Source organism: Astyanax mexicanus, chromosome 10 (genome assembly GCF_023375975.1).
Source record: "Astyanax mexicanus isolate ESR-SI-001 chromosome 10, AstMex3_surface, whole genome shotgun sequence".
NCBI lineage: Eukaryota > Metazoa > Chordata > Actinopteri > Characiformes > Acestrorhamphidae > Astyanax > Astyanax mexicanus.
The window spans coordinates 17306259-17326669 of NC_064417.1; the positions used below are offsets into that span (position 1 = coordinate 17306259).

The 20411-nt window shown below is 39.1% G+C and overlaps 3 protein-coding genes across 11 annotated transcripts in view; 2 read left to right on the plus strand and 1 right to left on the minus strand.

The window, feature by feature from the left end:
- Positions 1–20411, plus strand: part of tmtc3 (transmembrane O-mannosyltransferase targeting cadherins 3) — a 183952-nt gene that overhangs the window by 88280 nt on the left and 75261 nt on the right. The window lies entirely within an intron of this gene.
- On the plus strand, positions 96–17103 carry c10h12orf29 (chromosome 10 C12orf29 homolog). 2 transcript variants are annotated; one of them, XM_022683918.2, is made up of 7 exons: positions 135–535; positions 10948–11065; positions 13150–13245; positions 15599–15715; positions 15868–16065; positions 16238–16407; positions 16561–17103. In XM_022683918.2, the coding sequence occupies exons 1-7, from the start codon at positions 446–448 to the stop codon at positions 16762–16764; spliced, it is 993 nt and encodes a 330-aa protein (XP_022539639.1). In that variant the 5' UTR covers positions 135–445; the 3' UTR covers positions 16765–17103. The 2 variants fall into 2 exon arrangements, with proteins under 2 accessions (XP_049339925.1, XP_022539639.1); XM_049483968.1 differs by lacking the exon at positions 13150–13245 and having other exon boundaries at positions 96–535.
- cep290 (centrosomal protein 290) overlaps positions 17102–20411 on the minus strand; it is a 42763-nt gene continuing 39453 nt past the window's right edge. For all 8 annotated transcript variants that reach the window (XM_049483956.1, XM_049483959.1, XM_049483955.1 and 5 more), the window contains 3 exons: positions 17897–17991; positions 17732–17790; positions 17102–17633 (listed from right to left, as the gene is read on the minus strand). In XM_049483956.1, the coding sequence (XP_049339913.1) occupies positions 17445–17633; positions 17732–17790; positions 17897–17991 (343 nt within the window). In that variant the 3' untranslated portion in view covers positions 17102–17444. The remainder of the gene's footprint in view (positions 17634–17731; positions 17791–17896; positions 17992–20411) is intronic.

Consider the following 20411-nt stretch of genomic DNA (forward strand, 5'->3'; position numbering starts at 1 on the left):
ATAATAATCCTTGTAAATATTTGTTAACTATGTATAATTTACAGGACTTCAAATGTTGGTAAATATATCAAGGCAAAAACCGGACAAGGTTCCTGTCGACTGGATATAAGAAATCGTACACAAGGGGCGTCTCATTTTGGGGTTCTTCGAGAATTCACTTGAATGTACTTGAATAGCGGGTGAGAGCAGTGCGTGGTTTAAGAGCACGGATTTTATTTGACTTGTGTTCAGATCCTGCACTTATTTATTGTACGTATTTTAGAATTATGATTACCGGCAGCTCTCCGGTCCGCACGGGGGCGGCGGAGCTCCAGCCCGAGCTTAGCCAGACTGAGGGGATCGTGGTGCGCTACGCGTGATATGCTGTTTTTCTCTTATTAAACGTGAGATTTCCCCGCGTTTACGTTTCTAAAGTGAAATGCTGTAAAGTAAAGCCAAATCAGCGATGCGGCGCCTGGGGTCAGTTCAGCACAAAATCCCCTGTGTTTTCCTCACGAGGGTGGAACAAGAACCTTCCAGCAAGAGAGACAGACAGGTAACAGCCTCTCTGTGTGTCTCTGTATCTGTATGTGTCTCTGTGTATCTCTGTCTCGGTATGTGTGTATGATAGTTCTTATTTTCATCCTGTTTGTTACTGATTATGTTCTTATAATCTAAGATGACTTTTATACGAAGCTGAAGGTGTATGCAGTCTTTTAATTAAAATATATATTATGAGCTTTAGGAGCATCAGGACTAGTTCACCTCACCTCTCATCTAAATTATTGGAGTTTTTATTTTTATTTATTTATTTTTTTCAGTTAATTGAAAGGATTAATGTTCTAACATATTTAATTTGTATTGTATTGCTTTCTCTGAGGAACATTTATTAGGGAAGTCATCATTTAAAAATCTGCTGCTTTGCCTCTTTGGTTTGATACACTGGTAGGTAGTGGTCGATGTGGTGCCTGTAAAATGGGCACATACATTTGCTGCGGTCCGTTCTGAAGGCAGCGGTTGTCATTGCCTTCAAATGCAGCCCTCTCGTTAACTGATAACCGATCGTTCCTGACTCGCTGTGGAGTCAGCAAACATCACGTCTACCGCGTTGTGCTCGTGATCTCTTTACAAATTCAGCAGTAGTCATTTCTCTTTCATTTACACTTCTGCAGCCATGTACTCATCCTAACATTACAGATAAACTTAAATAGTCATTCATACACTTTCTGTCACTTCATGCTCAGAATATGCTCAGTTTTATTTATTTCTGATTAGATTCTTAGTAGAAATGTATGAGTAATGTAACCATAATATATAATTGTTTGTATAAGCCAGCAAAGCTACGAGGCTGAAGTTTATTCGGATTTTCCGGTCCACCTTAAAAAGTCGAAATACCAATGATTCGCCAGTAGAGAGCAGGATTTGAGCCGAGCAAAACGGCCTGTTCTGCACATTTTCAGTTGCCCCAAATCCAGATTATCAAATAGTCTGTTGAAATCGACACCACATTATGAAAATATAACTATTACTCTGTGAATAGCCTTAATAACTAGAAATATTACTGTACAGTTTTTTTATTATGACCCTCTGAACTTGGCATTTGAGAAGATTAAAGAAGAATAAATTGCCTGCTCTGCATATTTCCAGTTGCCCTAACTCCAGATTATCAAATAGTCTGTTGAATTTGAAACCAAATTGTGAAAATACACCTATTAATCTGTGAAATGCCTAAAGAACTAAAAATTTTACTGTACCATTTTTTATTATGACACTCTGAACTTGGCATTTAAGAAGATTAAAGGAGAATAAATAGCCTGTTCTGCATATTTCCAGATGCCCTGTGTCTGCTTTATGGCTCTTACACCCTAAATCCAGATTATCAAATAGTCTGTTGAATTGGACACCACATTATGAAAATAGAACTATTACTCTGTAAAAAGCCTAAAGAGATAAAATATTACGGTACAGTTTTTTTATTATGACCCTCTGAACTTGGCATTTGAGATGTCAGGAGAATAAATTGCCTGCTCTGCATATTTCCAGTTGCCCTAACTCCAGATGATCAAATCGTCTGTTGAATTTGACACCACATTATGAAAATATAACTATTACACTGTGAATAGCCTAAAGAACTAGAAATATTACTGTACCATTTCTTATGACCTTCTGAACTTGCCATGTGAGAAGATTAAAGGAGAATAAATTGCCTGTTCTTTGTGTTTCCAGTTCTATGAATAGCTTAAAAACTAGAATTATTACTGTACAATTTTTTTATTATGACACTCTGAATTTAGCACTTAAGAAATACTGAATAAGAACAAATTGCCTGTTTTGCATAATTTCTGTTGCCCTAAATCCAGATGATCAAATAGTCTGTTGAATTTGAGACAACATTATGAAAATATAACTATTAGACTGTGAAAAGCCTAAAGAACTAGAAATATTACTGTAGCAATTTTTTATTATGACACTCTGAACGTGGCATTTGAGAAGATTCATTAACAATGAATAGCCTGTTCTGCATATTTATATTTTTGAAAAGTCAACCATTTTTGATTGTTGTGTCTTAACAGTTATAGACAACGTTTTAGTGCTTTGGTAAGCTACACTACTAGTCTATACAGCTAGCATGATGTTAGCCCAAAACTACTGGATGATGCATTTTTTCCAAAACAGTTACAAATTTCTTTGTAATTGTACATTGTATTCTTACATTTTATCACTAAAACTATGTGACATTCTTAATTTTAGACCAATAATTTTGAGTATGAACAAAGAAATGACATCGATATCCCTTCCAGCTGGATCAGAGAGGAAAAAGCAGGTTGGGTTAAATGTGCATTAATTAAGAAAGAGTAATTAATAGGGAACATTAATAATTATTTCCCCAGGAACTGCTCATTATCAGTTACCACAATACAGATAGTTCACAGAGAAGCAAATTTGGGTACTTATTTAAAGCGTATAGCTGCAACTTATGCAAATGTGAATGTAAACTGCAATGGCTCAATAAGGGACAAATTAAGAAATATGCCAATTATGCTAATAAACCTTTTATCGTTGCTAGGACGTGACTGGTTAGCTAGGCCTTGTTTTAGAAAATTGACCTTTGGTGTACTCAGATTGGCCTTTGATGTTGTACAGGTGCTGGTCAACGAATTAGAATAATTTGAAATAGTGCAATCATGAAATTCTTTGAATGCGTTTTTTGTGCAGAAAGCAAATCAGGTGTTCACCGCACCTGTCCTACTCGTTAGACTAATCACAGAACTCGTTACCTGGAAAAAAAATTGCTCAGCTGAGCTTTCCAAAAGGCCCATTTAGGCCATTTAACTGTGACACTGTTGTTTTATTGAATTAGAATAATGGAGAAACCGTTTCATTGAATTATAATTACAATCATCACTTTCTCAGTATTTTGTGGCTGCCCCCTTGGCTTGTATGACTGCCTGAAGTCTCCGCGGCATCGATTTGACAAGCTTGTCGCAAGTTTCCGCACTCACAGCTTCCCAGGCAGTGGCGATGTTCTGCTTCAGTTGGTCCAGCGTAGTAGGCTTTCTGTCGCGAATTTTCCGCTTGACGATGGCCCAAAGGTTTTCAATGACATTGAGGTCAGGCGAGTTGGCCGGCCATGCCAAAACTTCAAGCTGTTTTTTAGTGAACCAATCTTTGGTCGACTTTGCCGCATGAGCCGGTGCAAGATCCTGTTGAAATATGAAGTCTTCTTCGCCGAACTGTTCCTCAACAGTCGGAATCAGGAACGTTTCCAGAACATCTTGATATACGGCAGCATTGACAGTCTTCTTGAGGAAGCAGAGTTTCCCTACACCTCGAGCGGACATGCATCCCCAGACCATAACGCTCTGGGGAAACTTGACGGATCTTTTCACGCACTCATGGTTGTAGGTTTCGCCACCACGACGCCAGACACGAGGACCTTGGTCACCGAAGGAGATGCAGAAGCGTGATTCGTCACTGAAGACCACTTTCTGCCAGTCTTCAGCAGTCCACTCGCCGTGTTCTTTGGCCCACTTCAGCCGTTTCTCCATTTGTTTCTTGTTCCGAGTTCGCGCACACAACGGTAAGTGGTTGATCTGGAGACGTCAGCGCCGGTCTGCTTGTTCCACAAGTCGGTGAGCTCGGAAGTGGACTTGAACCGGTTGCTGACTGCGATCTTTCTCAGCTGCTTGTTGTCGCGAGCAGAAGTTTTTCGGACGCCGGAACAGTTGGTGCGCTTGCTGCAGTTTTTCTTGAGAGCTTTGCAGACGGAAGACTGGCTGATGCCGAGCTGCTCAGCAATTTTAGTTTGGGTCAAGCCTTGTTGGCGAAGGGCTTGAATTTGAGCCACTATTCCGGTTGAGAGGTCGCGCTGCTTACCCATGATTGATTTTACAACTTAGAAATTCTACTCAACCCTGACTTTATACTGCACAGTGAACACTCTTCACAGAAAACAAAAATTCGAGCATTTATTCTAATTCAATGAAACGGTTTCTCCATTATTCTAATTCAATAAAACAACAGTGTCACAGTTAAATGGCCTAAATGGGCCTTTTGGAAAGCTCAGCTGAGCAATTTTTTTTCCAGGTAACGAGTTCTGTGATTAGTCTAACGAGTAGGACAGGTGCGGTGAACACCTGATTTGCTTTCTGCACAAAAAATGCATTCAAAGAATTTCATGATTGCACTATTTCAAATTATTCTAATTCGTTGACCAGCACCTGTAAAGTAACTTTAAATAAACCTAAATTTTGTAATTTTGTATTGTCTAGCTTTTATATAGCATTACAGTTTCTGAGATCAATATATACTGTTTTACTTCAGTAATCATTGGCACAATTTACCCCAATGTATTCTCTCCAAAAGCACAACTTACCCCACATGAGACCTTTTTTTAAGAAGCTATATTTCTTAAATATTATATTTCCGATCCTAAGTGACTGTTTCCAGGGATGCACCACATCCTGATATAAATGTACATAATATTGGAAGCATTACTGTCATGGTCATGGTCATAGTCACTTTAAGTAAAATGTTTGTGACATGCACAAATTTTTCTGCAAAGCATGTATAGTGTAATTTATTTGAAGAAAAAAAAGACAGAAAAAAAGACAAAACTATATATACAGTTGAGGACGATATTATTAGCCCCCCTATGAAATTTTAAGTCTCCTCAAGATTCTGGCAAGATCCTTTTTAGCAGAGCAAGGCAGTTCTAACAGAGCATTTCTGAACATACAATTTTTCATTAGAAGGACCAAAATATTTATATTTGTGCACCAAAATATTATTATATAAGAATAAGCTAAAATGACCAGGGACATTATTATTAGCCCCCTTTAAGAAATTAACATTTATTAAGTCATCACACAAGCCACTTTTGTGCAGTGATGTGCTTTACCTTCTCAGGTGATGTGCATAAAGGTGATCAGGTGAAACAGATGACTGCACTCAATTAAGTTAAGTTAATTAACTCATTTAAGTTAAAACATGGTATAAAAGCTTCATTATGGAGCTGGCAGTTGAGGAAGCAACATGCCAAAAACAAAGGAAATCAGTTTGGACCTGAGAAAAAGAATTATTGATGCACACAAAGCAGGAGAGGGATATACAAAGATATCCAAGCGTTTCCAAGTGTCAAGAACTGGAGTGAGAGGCATCATTCAGAGATTCAAAGACAGCAACACAGTGCAGAACAAGCCTGGCAGAGGTAGAAAGAGAAAGATTTCAGAGAGACTGGAAAGAATACTAGTGAGAAATGTGTCTAGAGACCCCAGATTAACTTCCAAGGCACTGGCAAATGACTTGGCCACATCAGGAATCATAGTCTCTAAGAAGACCATCACTAGAGCTCTGCACAGGAATGAGCTGCGAGCGTGCAGACCAAGAAAAACTCCACTTTTGAGGAAGAGGCACCTTCAAGCAAGACTTAAGTATGCTCGGGACAACCTGGAGAAGAAATATTCATACTGGAAGCGTGTCTTATGGTCTGATGAGACTAAACTAGAGCTCTTTGGCCACAGGGACACTGCTTATGTTTGGAGAAAAAAAGGACAGGCATTCAACCCAAAGAACACCATCCCCACAGTGAAGCATGGTGGTGGGAGTATTATGCTATGGGGATGCTTCAGTGCATCTGGAACTGGAAATCTTGTCAAGGTGGATGGAATCATGAATAAAGAAAAATATGTGACTATTTTGAAAGAGAACCTTAAGCAGTCAGCTGTGAAACTGGGTCTGAGACGTCACTTCATTTTCCAACATGACAATGATCCTAAACACACATCCCTCCTGGTGAAGAACTATCTCCAGATGACCAAAGTGAATGTCATTGAATGGCCTGCACAAAGCCCTGACTTAAATCCAATAGAAAATCTGTGGGGTGACCTAAAGAAAAATGTCCATGCAAGACAACCATCGAATCTAGAGGAACTTGAGAGATTTGCCAAAGAAGAATGGGCCAGGATTCCTCAAATGAAGTGTGAGAGACTTGTTGTAAACTACAACAAACGTCTGCAGGCAGTAATCCAGCAAAAAGGATACACAATTAACTATTAGGATGTGGGGGGCTAATAATTTTGACCCTGATAGTTTTTGTGTTTTGTGTAATATCTTCATTTCTGAGTGGAATACAATATAGTGTAAGCATCCAAAATAAAACTACGATGTCTAAAAAAGCTGTGTTTAGTTTATTTTGCTCTGGTTAATATCACTTGGAAAATCCTTAGAAAACAAGGACTATTTTGTAAGGGGGCTAATAATATCGTCCTCAACTGTGTGTATATATATATATATATATATATATATATATATATATATATATATATATATATATATATATATATATATATATATATTGTATGTTTTTTTTCTGTCAATTTTTTTTTCCAAATAATTTACACATTTTCTACTGTACATGCTTTGCAGATAAATTTGTGCATGTGTAGATTGTTTCACAGTTACAGTGCCTTGCAAAAGTATTCAGCCCCCTTGAACTTTTCAACCTTTTGCCACACTTCAGGCTTCAAACATTAAGATATAAAATTGTCATTTTTTGTGAAGAATCAACAAGTGGGACACAATCGTGAAGTGTATCGAAATGTATTGGATATTTTAAACTTTTTCTTTAGAAAGAAAAAAACTGAAAAGTGGGGCATACAATATTATTCTGTCCCCTTGCTTCAAAACTTAGAGCACCACCGTTTGCTGTGATTACAGCTGCAAGTCGCTTGGGGTGTGTCTCTATCAGTTTTGCACATCGAGAGACTGAAATCTTTGCCCATTCTTCCTTGCAAAACAGCTGGAGCTGTTCGTACCAGTTTGTACGGATGCTGGAAAATGCTTGAATTTTAACATTCTGTTTTCCAGGCCTGGAAAGTGCTGGAATTTTGGAGAACGTGCTTGAAAATGCTTGAAATTGTAACTGCATTTACATTGCAAGAAATATCTGACTAAATAAGGCTTCGCTCGCAAAAACCTAGGTTGGATTTTTACTTTTTGGACCCGCATTACCCACCTCTACATTTTTTAGTAAAAAAATGATTGAAAGTTATTTGCCTAGTGATCTTTTGTGTCCCGGTTTCATTATTGACCCAATCAAGTTGGATAGCTAGCAAACTCTACAGACAGGTGATACATTTTGAATCATAAAACTTTTGATTTAATTACTTTTTCTGCAATTACCAAACACAATTTTGATTGTGTTCACATAAACATAATACCATCTCTCACAGTGTGACAAAAGGCAAATCAATAATTGAGTATATGTATATATAAATGTTCTTAACTTATCCCCAAATTTGACATTACAGTAACTGCTCAATTAAATGAATAGGGTAAACATATGGTGAAGAATAATGGTATTTAAATTGTGTGAAACTGACACCAATAAATCCTTAATTCCTGCTATTTACCTAGAAGTATTTTTTTCTCAGTAGCATAGTCGCTGTGAAGTGTGGAGAATAGTTTTGCAATATATATTGATTATCGCTGAATTGCAGTTTTGAGATATCACCATTATCATTAATTTACCACAGTTGCTGGAAAAACTTGAAAATGGGCCTTGAAAGTTCTTGAAAAGTGCTTGAATTCTACCTTTTGAAAGGTGTATGAACCCTGTGGAGCTCAGTGAGGTTGGATGGAGAGCTAAGTGAACAGCAGTTTTTAACTCTTTCCAAAGATTCTCCATTGGATTCAGGTCTGAAATTTGACTTGGCCATATTTTTTTTTTATTTCTAATATTTTTCCCATTTTCTCCCCAATTTACACGGCCAATTACCCAACCCACTCCCCCTATCATTAGTAATGCCCCTGATACATGTAAAGCCAGCCTCCGCTTCTTTTTGAGCTGCTGCTGATGCAGCATTACCGAGCAGCATCACAGCGCTTGGAGGAGAGCGCAGCGTACGTCAGCTCACAGACGCTCTGTGCTGCAGACATCACCGCAGGAGTGATGTGGGGAGAGAGCGCCATCTACCCACCCAGAGGGAGCAGGGCCAATTTTGCTCCCTCTGAGTGCCGGCAGCTTGATGGCAAAGCTGCATGAGAAAGACAAAGCTGTCTGATTGTTGTTCTATGGACATCTATGTAGTCTCCCACCTCAGCTGTAGATCTCTGCAGTTCATCCAGAGTGATCATGGGCCTCTTGGCTGCATTTCTGATCAGTCTTCTCCTTGTTTGAGCTGAAGGTTTAGGGGAAGGCCAGGTCTTGGTAGATTTGCAGTGGTCTGATACTCCTTCCATTTTAATACAATCGTTTGCACAGTGCTCCTTGAGATGTTTAAAGCTTGGAAAATCTTTTTGTATTCAAATCCAGCTTTAAACATCTCCACAACAGTATCTGGGATCTACCTGGTTTGTTCCTTGGTATTGGAGTTTGCTGCACTTAAAGTAAAAGGGCTGAATAATATTGCCCCCTCTTTTCAGTTTTTTATTTCTAAAAAAAAAAGGTTTAAAATACCCTGTAAATTTCATTCCACTTTACGATTGTGTCCCACTTGTTGTTGATTCTTCACAAAAATACTACAATTTCATATCTTTGTTTGAAGCCTGAAATGTGGCAAAAGGTTGAAAAATTCAAGGTGGGCGAATACTTTTGCAAGGCACTTTATGTGTCAGAAATAAATATTACAATGATAAACTAATCATGCAATTTATACTACATTTTTCAGTTATCAAAACTTGATGCGTCATTTCTTCATTCAATAACAGTACAATTATAACACATTTCCTATATTCAGATGGTAATAAAAAAAAACAATACTACCAGTTTTGTAATAGGAAAGGATTAAAATATGGCATACTTGCATAAAATATTGTTATATAGAGGTGAGAAATAAGCATGCATATTAACAGACTGATAATGTGAAGTAAGAGAAACTAGAGATATGTAGAACAGGCAATTTATTCTACTTCAAAATTGTATTAAGTGCAGAGTTCAGAGAGTCATAATAAAATGGTACAGTAATATGTCTAGTTCTTTAGGCTATTCACAGACTAATAGTTCTATTTTCATAATTTGGTGTCATTCAACAGACTATTTGACAATCATCTGGAAGGGCATCTGGAAATATGCAGAACAGGCAATTTATTCTCCTGACATCTTCTTAAATGCCAAGTTCAGAGATATAATAATAATAATAATAATAAAAATAATAATAATAATATTTTATTTATATAGCACCTTTCCTGAAAACTCAAAGCGCTTAACAACACAGCTATAGACAAAATGCATAGTGAATAAAAACAAGCATGCATACAAGCACTTACACGTAACATTGCAAGTATTTATATGAAAAAAAAGACTAATAGTTTTATTTTCATAATGTGGTGTCAAAGACACTGGCGAATAAGACGCTAACTTCAGCCTCGTAGCAAAGCTAGATCATCAAACTAAGATATGTTTCACACAATAGTGCATTCATACACATTTAGCTAATTTATGTTAAAATTTTAGTTGCATAAAACAAAAACATAACATGTTTCATAAACGTTTTGTTAATTTGCAATTGCAAATAAAAGTGTAAAATCACAGCAGCGGTGTTAGCCGCTGCGTTTGGTACTCGGAAATCCGCCTAGCGTTTGTAGCTTCCCCGGTGAATCGGCTAGCGCACCAAGTTAACGGTAGCTTTACTTCTAATTTATTAAACACAGGCAGCAGTGACTGCTGAAAATACAGAAAAAATGACTCCCCTGCAGTGTCTTCTAAGTCTACATCTACAATAGGAAGTAACATCATCAGCTGATTTAAGTTTGTTTGTTTAAGTTCCTTTATTTGTTTTTTTTCTGTATATTTGATGATATTGTAAGGTCCATCTTAATCTGTCCTGCTACCTAAATTGATTCTTGGATCTTATTTGTTTATTTTTTAAATACACATTTTGGGAAAATCACTAGAATGTGTCCAGTGTCGTCATGCTATTAGCATTTAGCTCGTTTTTAAGTTTTTGCAAATTTTATGCTAAAAACCCTGTTCCTTTCAGTCATGTTACTCAACACATAAAAATGTAACAGGACTGAGTGCTAGTAATTGCGATCCAGTAACAGGAGTGATTAGAGTCCCCTGGTGTATTGAAATATTAATGTGAATATTAGTTTATGTAAAGCATTTTTTTCCAATTCTGTTTGGTTCATACTTTATCAATTTTATCTTTTTGAAAAGATAAAAATAGCTCCAATAGGCGTGCTCAGTATGTGAGGTGTTTACCTATATTATTACTATGGCTGGAACTCTAAGCTGGTGAAATGCATCATGGGATTGCCTTCACTGTGAAGGATACATTTCGCGCTGCCCTCAGATTCAGGGTAAGATAAGGACCCTCCCTATGAAGGATCATATGCTGCCTACTAAATGTGACGGTCCTTTTCTCAGAAGCACGCACACACTGCCTTCAGAATAGAATGCAGCTAAAAGGTGTTTGGTTTCCTTTGCTTTTGTTTTGCTCAGTAGATAACCATGTTTGTGTTCAGCAATTTCAGGTGGTCGCCACTGAAAATGTAAATCCTGTAGCTCTGGAATCAAACATCGACTGTGCCCTCGCTACTGAGAAGCTGGATGGCACATGCTGCTATGTTACAACATACAACGGTAAAAAAAACTTCATTAATTACACGTATTGCCATATCACAACTCCACACCAATCTACTAACTCTTTCTGAGCATCTTTTGTGTGTTTTCATTGTCCTGTTCTTAACTTCTGGACCGGAGTTTGACCTCCACCCATCCTGTAGTCAGTGAAGGAGTTTATTATTATACTCAGTATTTATATATCCTTCTCTGTATCAAGCATCTAATCAAATTAATAATTCTGAATGAACTAGAAACAATAAGGCACTAAGCTTACTTTTGCAGTTTATGACATCTTGGTTTGTAACTTTGGTAACATCATAAATTTATTAAGCATGGACAATAGATTTTAAGCACTGCACTGCACTGCACTGCAAAGGCTTTTTACCAGACAAAAATAATAAATTGCTTTATTGCTTAATAAATTACTAATGTGTACTTGAGCCTACAGTGATATTGGTAGGCTATTTACATGTTGATATATGCAGCAGAAATATTGCTGGTGGATCATTTATTAAGTCTCAGCAGGAGTTTTACTTTCAGCTCTGCTGTGTTAGTAGTCAATAGGTTTTAGCACACGCACTGAACCAAAAGAATAACTTACTTTAAACTTAAGGTAAACATTTTGGCAGCAATTCTACCAGCCAGCAGCTCTCTCTCTTGAACCAACATACCAACGTAAGGGGGGTCGGAGGGGGGCCCCCTTGAATACTAGAACAATACTAGAACAACGATCTCACCTTGACTTTGCTTATCTCTAACCTCAGGCTCATTCTTAGAAGAGCCGTCAGGACTGGCCACTGCTGCTCCTGCTGCTTCACAGCTGCTGCACCAGCGCCACTGTTTGTTTCTGAAACTGGTTAATGTCGATAACTGACGTTAGATGGTTCATAATTGTCTTTATACTTACAGCCGCAAGCAGCCTGGTTGGCAACTAGCTAAGCTAACGGCTTCACATGAGCCTACAGACATCATCATCAGCAGCTGTCTGGAGTGGACTACGTTAACTTTAATTGTACTTTGCATAACAAGCAAACTCGATTCACCTTTGGGAAAGAAAGCTGTCAACAGCTGTCTCCCCTCATTCTGCCTTCTTTCATTTTGATAATCTGATTTCTGCTTTTTGGTCTAGCCCCCATGTCTTTTAGTCTGGGCTCATGGACATTACATTTGTCGCTGGCCGCTGTCGGGCGGACTAAACCTTTCGTGGCTCCAAGAGGGGGCCTCCAGATTATCCAATATGTTGAGCGGACTGTTACTTTGATAATGCAGGTGCTCAAATTGCTCTCTACAGTCCCTCTGTATGATAAAAGATAAGTACAACGGGATGGTAGTCAATGAGACAGGGCATTGGGGACTTCTTTGGCAAAAGAACTAAAGTCTTTGGCACAGGAACGATGGTGGTGGCCTTGAAGATAGCAGTGCTCAGAGAAATGTTGAAACTGTCTGTGAGAACATCTGTGAGCTGTTCTGCGAACACATCCCCTGACCACTCTACCAGGTATGCTGTCTGGTCCTGATGCTTTTTGTGGGTTCACTCTGAGTAGAGTTCTCGGCACATCAGCTGAGGACAGGCACAGTACCTGTTCATTTGGAGGAGCTATGGTCTTCCTTGCAGTCGTGCAGTTTGTGCTTTGAACTTTGCATAGGTGTTCAGTGCATCTGGAAGGGAGGCCTCTCTATCACAAGCATGTAGAGGTGTCTTTTAGTGGGTGATGGCCTGGATGCTGTTACTATTAAACTATGGAGCTATTTCATTTTCAGATGTTGAAGATTAAAGATGCATCACATGAAGGGAACCATGCTGATTAAGGCCAGCTCTGGGAACCAGCTTCTCTTTGACTAATCACAGATGTTGTAAATGTAATTATGTGACAATGGAATTTAAACGCACTAAACTTGCTCAAACCTTTTTATTTAATCGCCATCTTGATGCGGCAGTTTTTTTTACTGTGAAAATGTTTTTTTTTTTTTTTTTTTTTTTAAATAATACTCCACCCTCAAAGATCGCAATCTTTAGTGATGTGAATTTGGCACTAACTTTAGCTCCATAGCAAAGACTTTGGTCACTGATGAACACTAACAGTTAATTCTGTCTGTTACAGGTGAACCAAACCTTTGGGCTCGGCTAGACCGGAAACCAACCAAGCAGGCAGAAAAGAGGTTCAAAAAATATCAGTACTCCCAGAAAACCTGTAAAGGTACACTTATTCTCATCTTCTCAGCCTCAACTTTGTTTGTTTTTTTTTTTTTCTTCAAATTTTTCCCATTTTCTCCCCAATTTTGCACAGCCAATTACCCAACCAACTCATTAGGACTCCCCCAATCACTAGTAATGCCCCAACACACCAGGAGGGTGAAGACTAACACATGCTTCCTCCGATACATGTGAAGTCAGCCACCGCCTCTTTTTTAAGCTGCTGCTGATGCAGCATTGCCGAGTAGCATCACAGCGTGCTCTGAGGAAAGTGCAGCGACTCGGTTCCGATATATATCAGCTCACAGCACAGCTCCCTGTGCTGCAGACATCACCCTTTAGTGATGTGGGGAGAAAGCGCCATCTACCCCCCCGGAGGAAGCAGGACCAATTGTGCTCCCTATGCGCATTGGAAGCTTGATGGCAAATCTGCATGAGTGGGGTTCGAACCTGCGACCTCCCGCTCATAATGGCAGCGCTTTATACCGCTGGACCACTCTGTGCCCCACCTTTGTTTTTTTAAGTAATAATATAAATACACTACTCAAAATAAAGGGAACACTAAATAACACATCCTAGATCTCAATAAATAAAATATTATAGTTGAAAATCTTTATGTATTACATGGTGCAAAGTGAAATGCGTTGAGAACAAAATAACTAAAATTATTCATGTAAATCTAAATTATTATCCCATGGAAGTCTGAATTTGGAATCATACTCAAAACCAAAATGGAAAATCAAATAACAGGCTGATCCAACTTCAGTGGAAAATCCTCAAGACAAGTTAAAATGAGGCTCAGTAGTGTGTGTGGCTCCACGTGCCTGTATGACCTCCCTACAGCACCTGGGCTGCTCCTGATGAGGCGGCGGATGTTCTCCTGAAGAATCTCCTCCCAGACCTGGATTAAAGCATCATTCTACTCCTGGACAGTCTGTGGTGCAGTGTTGCGCTGGTTGATGGAGCGAGACATTGTGCTGGATTGGATTCAGGTCTGTGGAACGGGCGGGGCAGTCCATAGCATCAATGCCTTCATCATGCAGGAACTACTGACACACTTCAGCCACGTGAGGCCGAGTGTTGTCCTGCATCAGAAGGAAACCAGGGCCCACTGCACCAGCATATAATCTCACAATGGGTCTCATCATGGTACCTAATGACAGTCAGGGTACATCTGTGTGGCCCTCCAAAGAAATGCCTCCCCACATCATTACTGAACCACTGCCAAACCAATCCTGCTAGAGGATGTTGCAGCAGCAAAACATTCTCCACAGCATCTCCAGACTCTGTCACGTCTGTTACATGTGCTCAGTGTGAACCTGCTCTCATCTGTAAAGAGCACATGGGGCCAATGGCGAATCTCCCAATCTTGGTGTTCTCTTGTAAATGCAAAGCGTCCTGCAGATTTTGGGCTGTGAGCACGAGCCCCACTTGTGGACGTCGGGCCCTCATACCACCCTCATGAACTCTGTTTCTGACAGTTTAAGCAGAAACATAGATATTAGTGGCCTGCTGGAGGTCATTTTGCAGGGCTCTTGCACTGCTCCTCCTGTTCCTCCTTGCACAAAGAAGGAGGTAGCGGTCCTGCTGCTGGGTTGTTGCCCTCCATTTACTGGCCTGTCTCCTGGTATCTGCTCCATGCTCTGGACACTGTGCTGACAGACACAGCAAACCTTCTTGCCACAGCTCGCATTGATGTGCCGTCCTGGATGAGCTGCACTACCTGAGCAGCTTCTGTGGGTTGTAGACACCGTCTCATGCTACCTCTATGGTGAGAGTAACACAACTGACAAAATGCAAAACATCAGCTAGAAAGTATGAGAACAGAGAAAAGGTCTGTGGTCACCGCCTGCAGAACCACTCCTTTATAGGGGTTGTCTTACTAATTGCCTCTCATTTCTACCTGTTGTCTGTTCCATTTGCACAACAGCAGGTGGAATTGATTCACAATCAGTGTTGCTTCCTAACTGGACAGGTTGATTTCACAGTAGTGTGGTTGACTTGGAGTTACATTGTGTTTATGTATTCCCGTTATTTTTTTGAGCAGTACACTTGGAGACATAATCGTCTCATAATTAGTGTTTCTGAGTGCTAGGCCATCATATTTTAACAACTACAAAAAGTTAAATATATCCATTATTTTTAGGAAAAAAAAAACAGTTGGTAAGAAAAACTAAATTATTAAAATAAGAGTGTTGTAAAATGATGACATGGAATCAGCTACTTTGTTACAATGTTTTTTGTGCACTGTTCTGTATATTTGTTCTATAAAAAATGAAAATTATTTATTGAAGAGTGTCTTTGTAATACTGCAGACTTTTTTTTAGGAGATATGGATGTTTTTCTCCAATTTACAGGGTTTACATGGAATATGGAAGAAGATTTTAGAGCTGTGCCAGACTCCTGGATTCCTGCACACCGGGTTCGTCATGAAAATGGTCATCCTGTACCTGAAGATCATGGTCATATTCCTGGTAAATCTTCGCACTGTACACTGTACCCCTTTTCTAATATTTTATCAGGTTGTCAGGCCGGTATCAGGTGAGGTAGGTGTGTTGACAGACACTATATTGTATAGAGTGAAAGCCATGGTGATCATAAAACTGTGTACTGCTTTTATTTGAAGGATGGGTTCCAGTTGAGAAAAACAACAAGCAGTACTGTTGGCATGCCTCTGTGGTGAATTATGACACTGGATTGGCTCTGGTTTTGAGGCCCCACCCAGAAGATGAAGGTCTGCTGGAAATTGCCAGCGTTCCACTGTCAGAGCTGCTGGAGCAGACACTGGAGCTGATTGGAACCAACATTAATGGAAATCCGTATGGTAAGCAGCCAGATGTTTGGCGTTTAAAAAGCAGTTCTTGGAACCACTGACCTCAAGCTGCTGTAACACCTCCAGTTACTGCTGTCTCTGAAAGCCTAAGAAAAAAGCATGTCCTTAAAAGCTTGGATGATATTTTAAACTGATGTCTTTTTAAATGTCTGTTTATTTGTAGGGTTAGGAAGCAAAAAGCATCCAGTCCATGTTTTGGTGCCTCATGGGATCCTGCAGGTCAGGAATGCTCCTCCAGTGGAATACCAGCAGCTTCACTCCTGGTTTCAAGAAAGCCATGAGGGCTGTGTAGAGGGAATTGTTTGGCATTGTAATGATGGGACTCTGATCAAGGTAATGGTGTCTCTTAGTCTGGGGTCTTTGGTTTGTTCATGTTTGTTTTGGTTAAAAAAAAAGCATGGCTGTTGTTTCCAGATTTTTAGACTAGCTTTACTAAGCACACTGTGATCGTGTCTTATCTTTCATATATACTTGCTGTTGTTCCAGGTTCATCGACATCACTTGGGTCTAAAGTGGCCAGATGGTGACACTTTCCTAAACTCACGGCCTGTTGTTGTTCATGTGGACAGAAGGGCATATGGTCCAGAGAGTTTGTCTGACTCACATAATGACTTATTCAGCACCCTCTCCAGCCTCAGTGGACAGCTTTTCCACTCCATTCGAGACATCCAGTTTCAGGCTGATCTGTGAAAATGCAGAAGACTATGTGCAACATTCCGTCATACTTTTTGCATTTGTTTACTATTGGTGCTGGAAATCTTTACCAGCCCTTTAAAAGGTTTACCCTTACTCTCTTTTTTTTTTAAACAACCCTCACTGTGCATGCTTTACAGTAATTAAAATTGCACACATTATATGGCAATGCAGATTCAGCACTGTACATTCATTTCCTTAAGTTGACATAGATTTAAGTTATTCAAGTGTTTAATGAATGTGAGATCCTGAGTTTAATATTACCACTAGACATTAAAAGGAGAATATACATGATTTCCCACAAAAAACTGTTATAATAAACACGTGTAAACTGTTCTTTTAAATCTTTTTAATGAATGGCTTGTTCCAAACTCCACTTGCAGAACTGATGCCTTGTTGTGTTGCTGCACTTTGCCCAGCTGGAGGGGTCCTACACAATACTTGTTGCCATCCCATGACATTTGGCCTGTCCGTATGAGGCCACAAATCATCACCATAGAAAACGTCACATTGTACTATCATATTACAAAAAGCACAGCTGACTTATAATATACATAACTATACAAATTCACATAAAACTAATCATTAAAAAAAACAAAACAAAAAAAACTTTGACCATTCTCTATTCTCTGTGTACAAAGTTCTGTTTCTTCAACCTCCTGGACAGATGTTTTGTGTTAGCTGAGTGATCCGTCTGTTGGGATGTCCACTGGTACTCCAAAGCGTTCTGAAAGTTTTTTAAGCTGTTCCTCCAGAATGATGTTTTTCTTCACCTCCACATTATAATTGAACTTCAAATCCTCAAGCTCCTCAAAGAAGGTTGGGTCAAAGTTTGCCAGTTCATTGCTCATTTTTCTAATTTCATCCTTAGAAAATAAAATGGTTTCAGGTCACAGTAATGCAAAACATAAAATAAAACACAATGCTGGAACAGAAGATACTCTGATGATATTTGTGAAAATACCTGTAGGTGACTCCTTTCAGCATTGGCTGCATTTAATTGGGCTTGAAGCTCTTTGTTTCCTAAAAAACAAAATGCATTTGAAGTTATTCTGATGACCTAGGTTTCATTTTAAATCATATTTTTAGTAGTAGTAATAGATATATATATATAATTAAATAAAGATACCAGGTCCAATCCTGCTGGTTTCAAATTGCTCTTCATAGTTCTTTATCTGATGAAGAAGGTGAGTCTTCTCCCTCTCCAGCTGATTGATTGTGAGTCTGTATAATGAAAGTTGCACAGCTTGCATGATAATCTGTGGTTTGAAAGGTCCTTGTTAAGGTCATTGTTATTTATTTTAAAGTATACTTAAAATAAATAACAATGATTTCCTCCCAATTGTGTCAGACCACATCAGTACGAGGTAAAGGAAAAGTGTTAAAGGTGCTTGAATGCTTGATCTACAAACAAAACAATCTTTCTCACTCAGAACAATCTAAAGGATCCAAACCAGTCTGGCCTTAAACCTGCACACTACTGAAACTACACTCATTGCATGTACAGAGAAGCACCTCGCTGCAAGATCCCAACTGTCATCAGTCCTGATTCTACTTGACCTCTCTGAAGCTTTTGAAACATTGCACCAGTCATGGAATCACTGGCTCTGCGGGGCAGTGGTCTGCATCTTACCTAGAGGATCACTCCTACTAGGTTACATGGCAGGGGGCAACATCTGTGCCTTGTAGGCTCGCCACTATTCCACAAGGCTCGGTGCTTGGTCCTCGTCTTTTCTCACTCTATTCTCACTCTCGGGCTGTAATAATATGTTCTCATTGGTTCTTATACCACTGCTGTGCTGACGGCACTCGAAAAAGTATGAAAAGCAAGAAAAAGTATTTGCCCCTTACAGATTTCTTTTGTTTATGAATTTGTCAAACTTACATTTTTCAGATTTCAGGTGATCAAATTTTAATATCAAATATATTAAAAGATCTCAAAATGCAACACATTATGCTGTGATCTCAAGAAACGCAAAAACAGATGAGAAAACAATTGATAATTGAACATTGATATCTGCCAGTCTGGAAAAGCTTACAAAGTCATTTCTAAGGATTTGGGACACCAGTAGACCACAGTGAGCTATTATTCACAAATGGAGAAAACATGGAATACTGAACCTTCCCAGGAGTGGCCAACTAAATATTTTTAAAAGGGCAAAGACAACTCATCCAGGAGGTCATAAAATAACCCAGAACAACATTTTAAGGACTGCAGATCTCACTTGCTTTAGTTAAGGTCGGTGTTAATGATTTAATAATAAAATTGGAACCATAGGAGAGTTCCAAGGCAAAACCCACTGCTGACCAAAAAGAACAACGATCCAGCTCACATTTGCCAAAAAAACATCTTGGACTGACATGACCAAAGTGGAACAGTTAAGAAGGTGTGTCCTGTTACATCTGGCGTCAAACTAAAACATTATTTCAGAAAAAGAACAACATACTAAACATAAAACATGGTGGTGGTAGTGTGATGGTCTGGTGCTGCTTTGCTGCTTCAGGGCCTGGACAACTTGATGTAAGAGATGGAACCAGGAATGTTGCTGTTTACCAGATAATCCTGAAGGAGAATGTCCGGCCATCAGTTTGTGACCTCAAGCTCAGGCGTACTTGGGTTCTGCAACAGGACAATGATCCAAAGCACACAAACAGGTCCACCTGGTGTGGCCTAGTCAAAGTCTGTGTAAGTTGCTGTGGCATGATCTTAAAAAGGCAAATAATGCACAGAGACCATCCAATGTGGCAGAATTAAAACAATTCTGCAATGAAGAGTGGGCTAAAATTCCTTATTTCTGCATTTTATATTTACTCAGGTTAACTTTGGCTGATATAAAAGTTTGTTTGATAATTGAAAAAATATCAGTAAGACCAAAACGCAAAAAACTAAAGAAAACTTTTGGGAGGGGAATACTTTTTCATGCGACTGTAGGTCTTATCCTGCATCACAGCACGTCTTGCTGATGTCTTGTCGTGGATGACGGCTCATCACCTGAAACTCAACCCCAGCCAGACTGACCCTCTGATCGTTCCAGGAAGTACAACTCTTCACCATAATCTCAACATTTGCTTCGAGAACTTACTGGTCTCTCCACCAGCAGTAGCATGAAGCCTTAAAGTAATTATGGATGACTCTTGAGCCATGTTGCAAATCTGAATCGATCATGCAGTTCCTTCATACTGTACTTGATGGCAATGGTTAAAGCCAGATCAGCACCAAGAGATCTTTGAGCTTATAGTACAGCTTGGCTCCACCCACCATCCCTCAAGTATGAACTTCCATTGGGTGTCTGAACAGCAGTCACTCGCTGTCTTTAATGCTGAAGGAAACCTCACCTTTTAAACAAACAATTTTCTCCTAAGTGTTTACACATTATCAGAGCTTGATGTACACTGATTCTAGTCTCATCAAACTAGCTATAGATATTTTGAAGGAAATGGCAAAGCACTTTTGTAAGTCGCTCTAGATAAGGGTGTATGTTTAAGTACTGTATCAAAAACTCGGAGAGTGGAGAAATACAACTAAACATCTACTCCCCTGTGTATGTAAAAACTAAATACATCTTATAAGATATATTGAAAGTTTTTTGTGGTGCATATGTATATTATTCATTTATGTACATTTTGCAAAATACGATTTACAT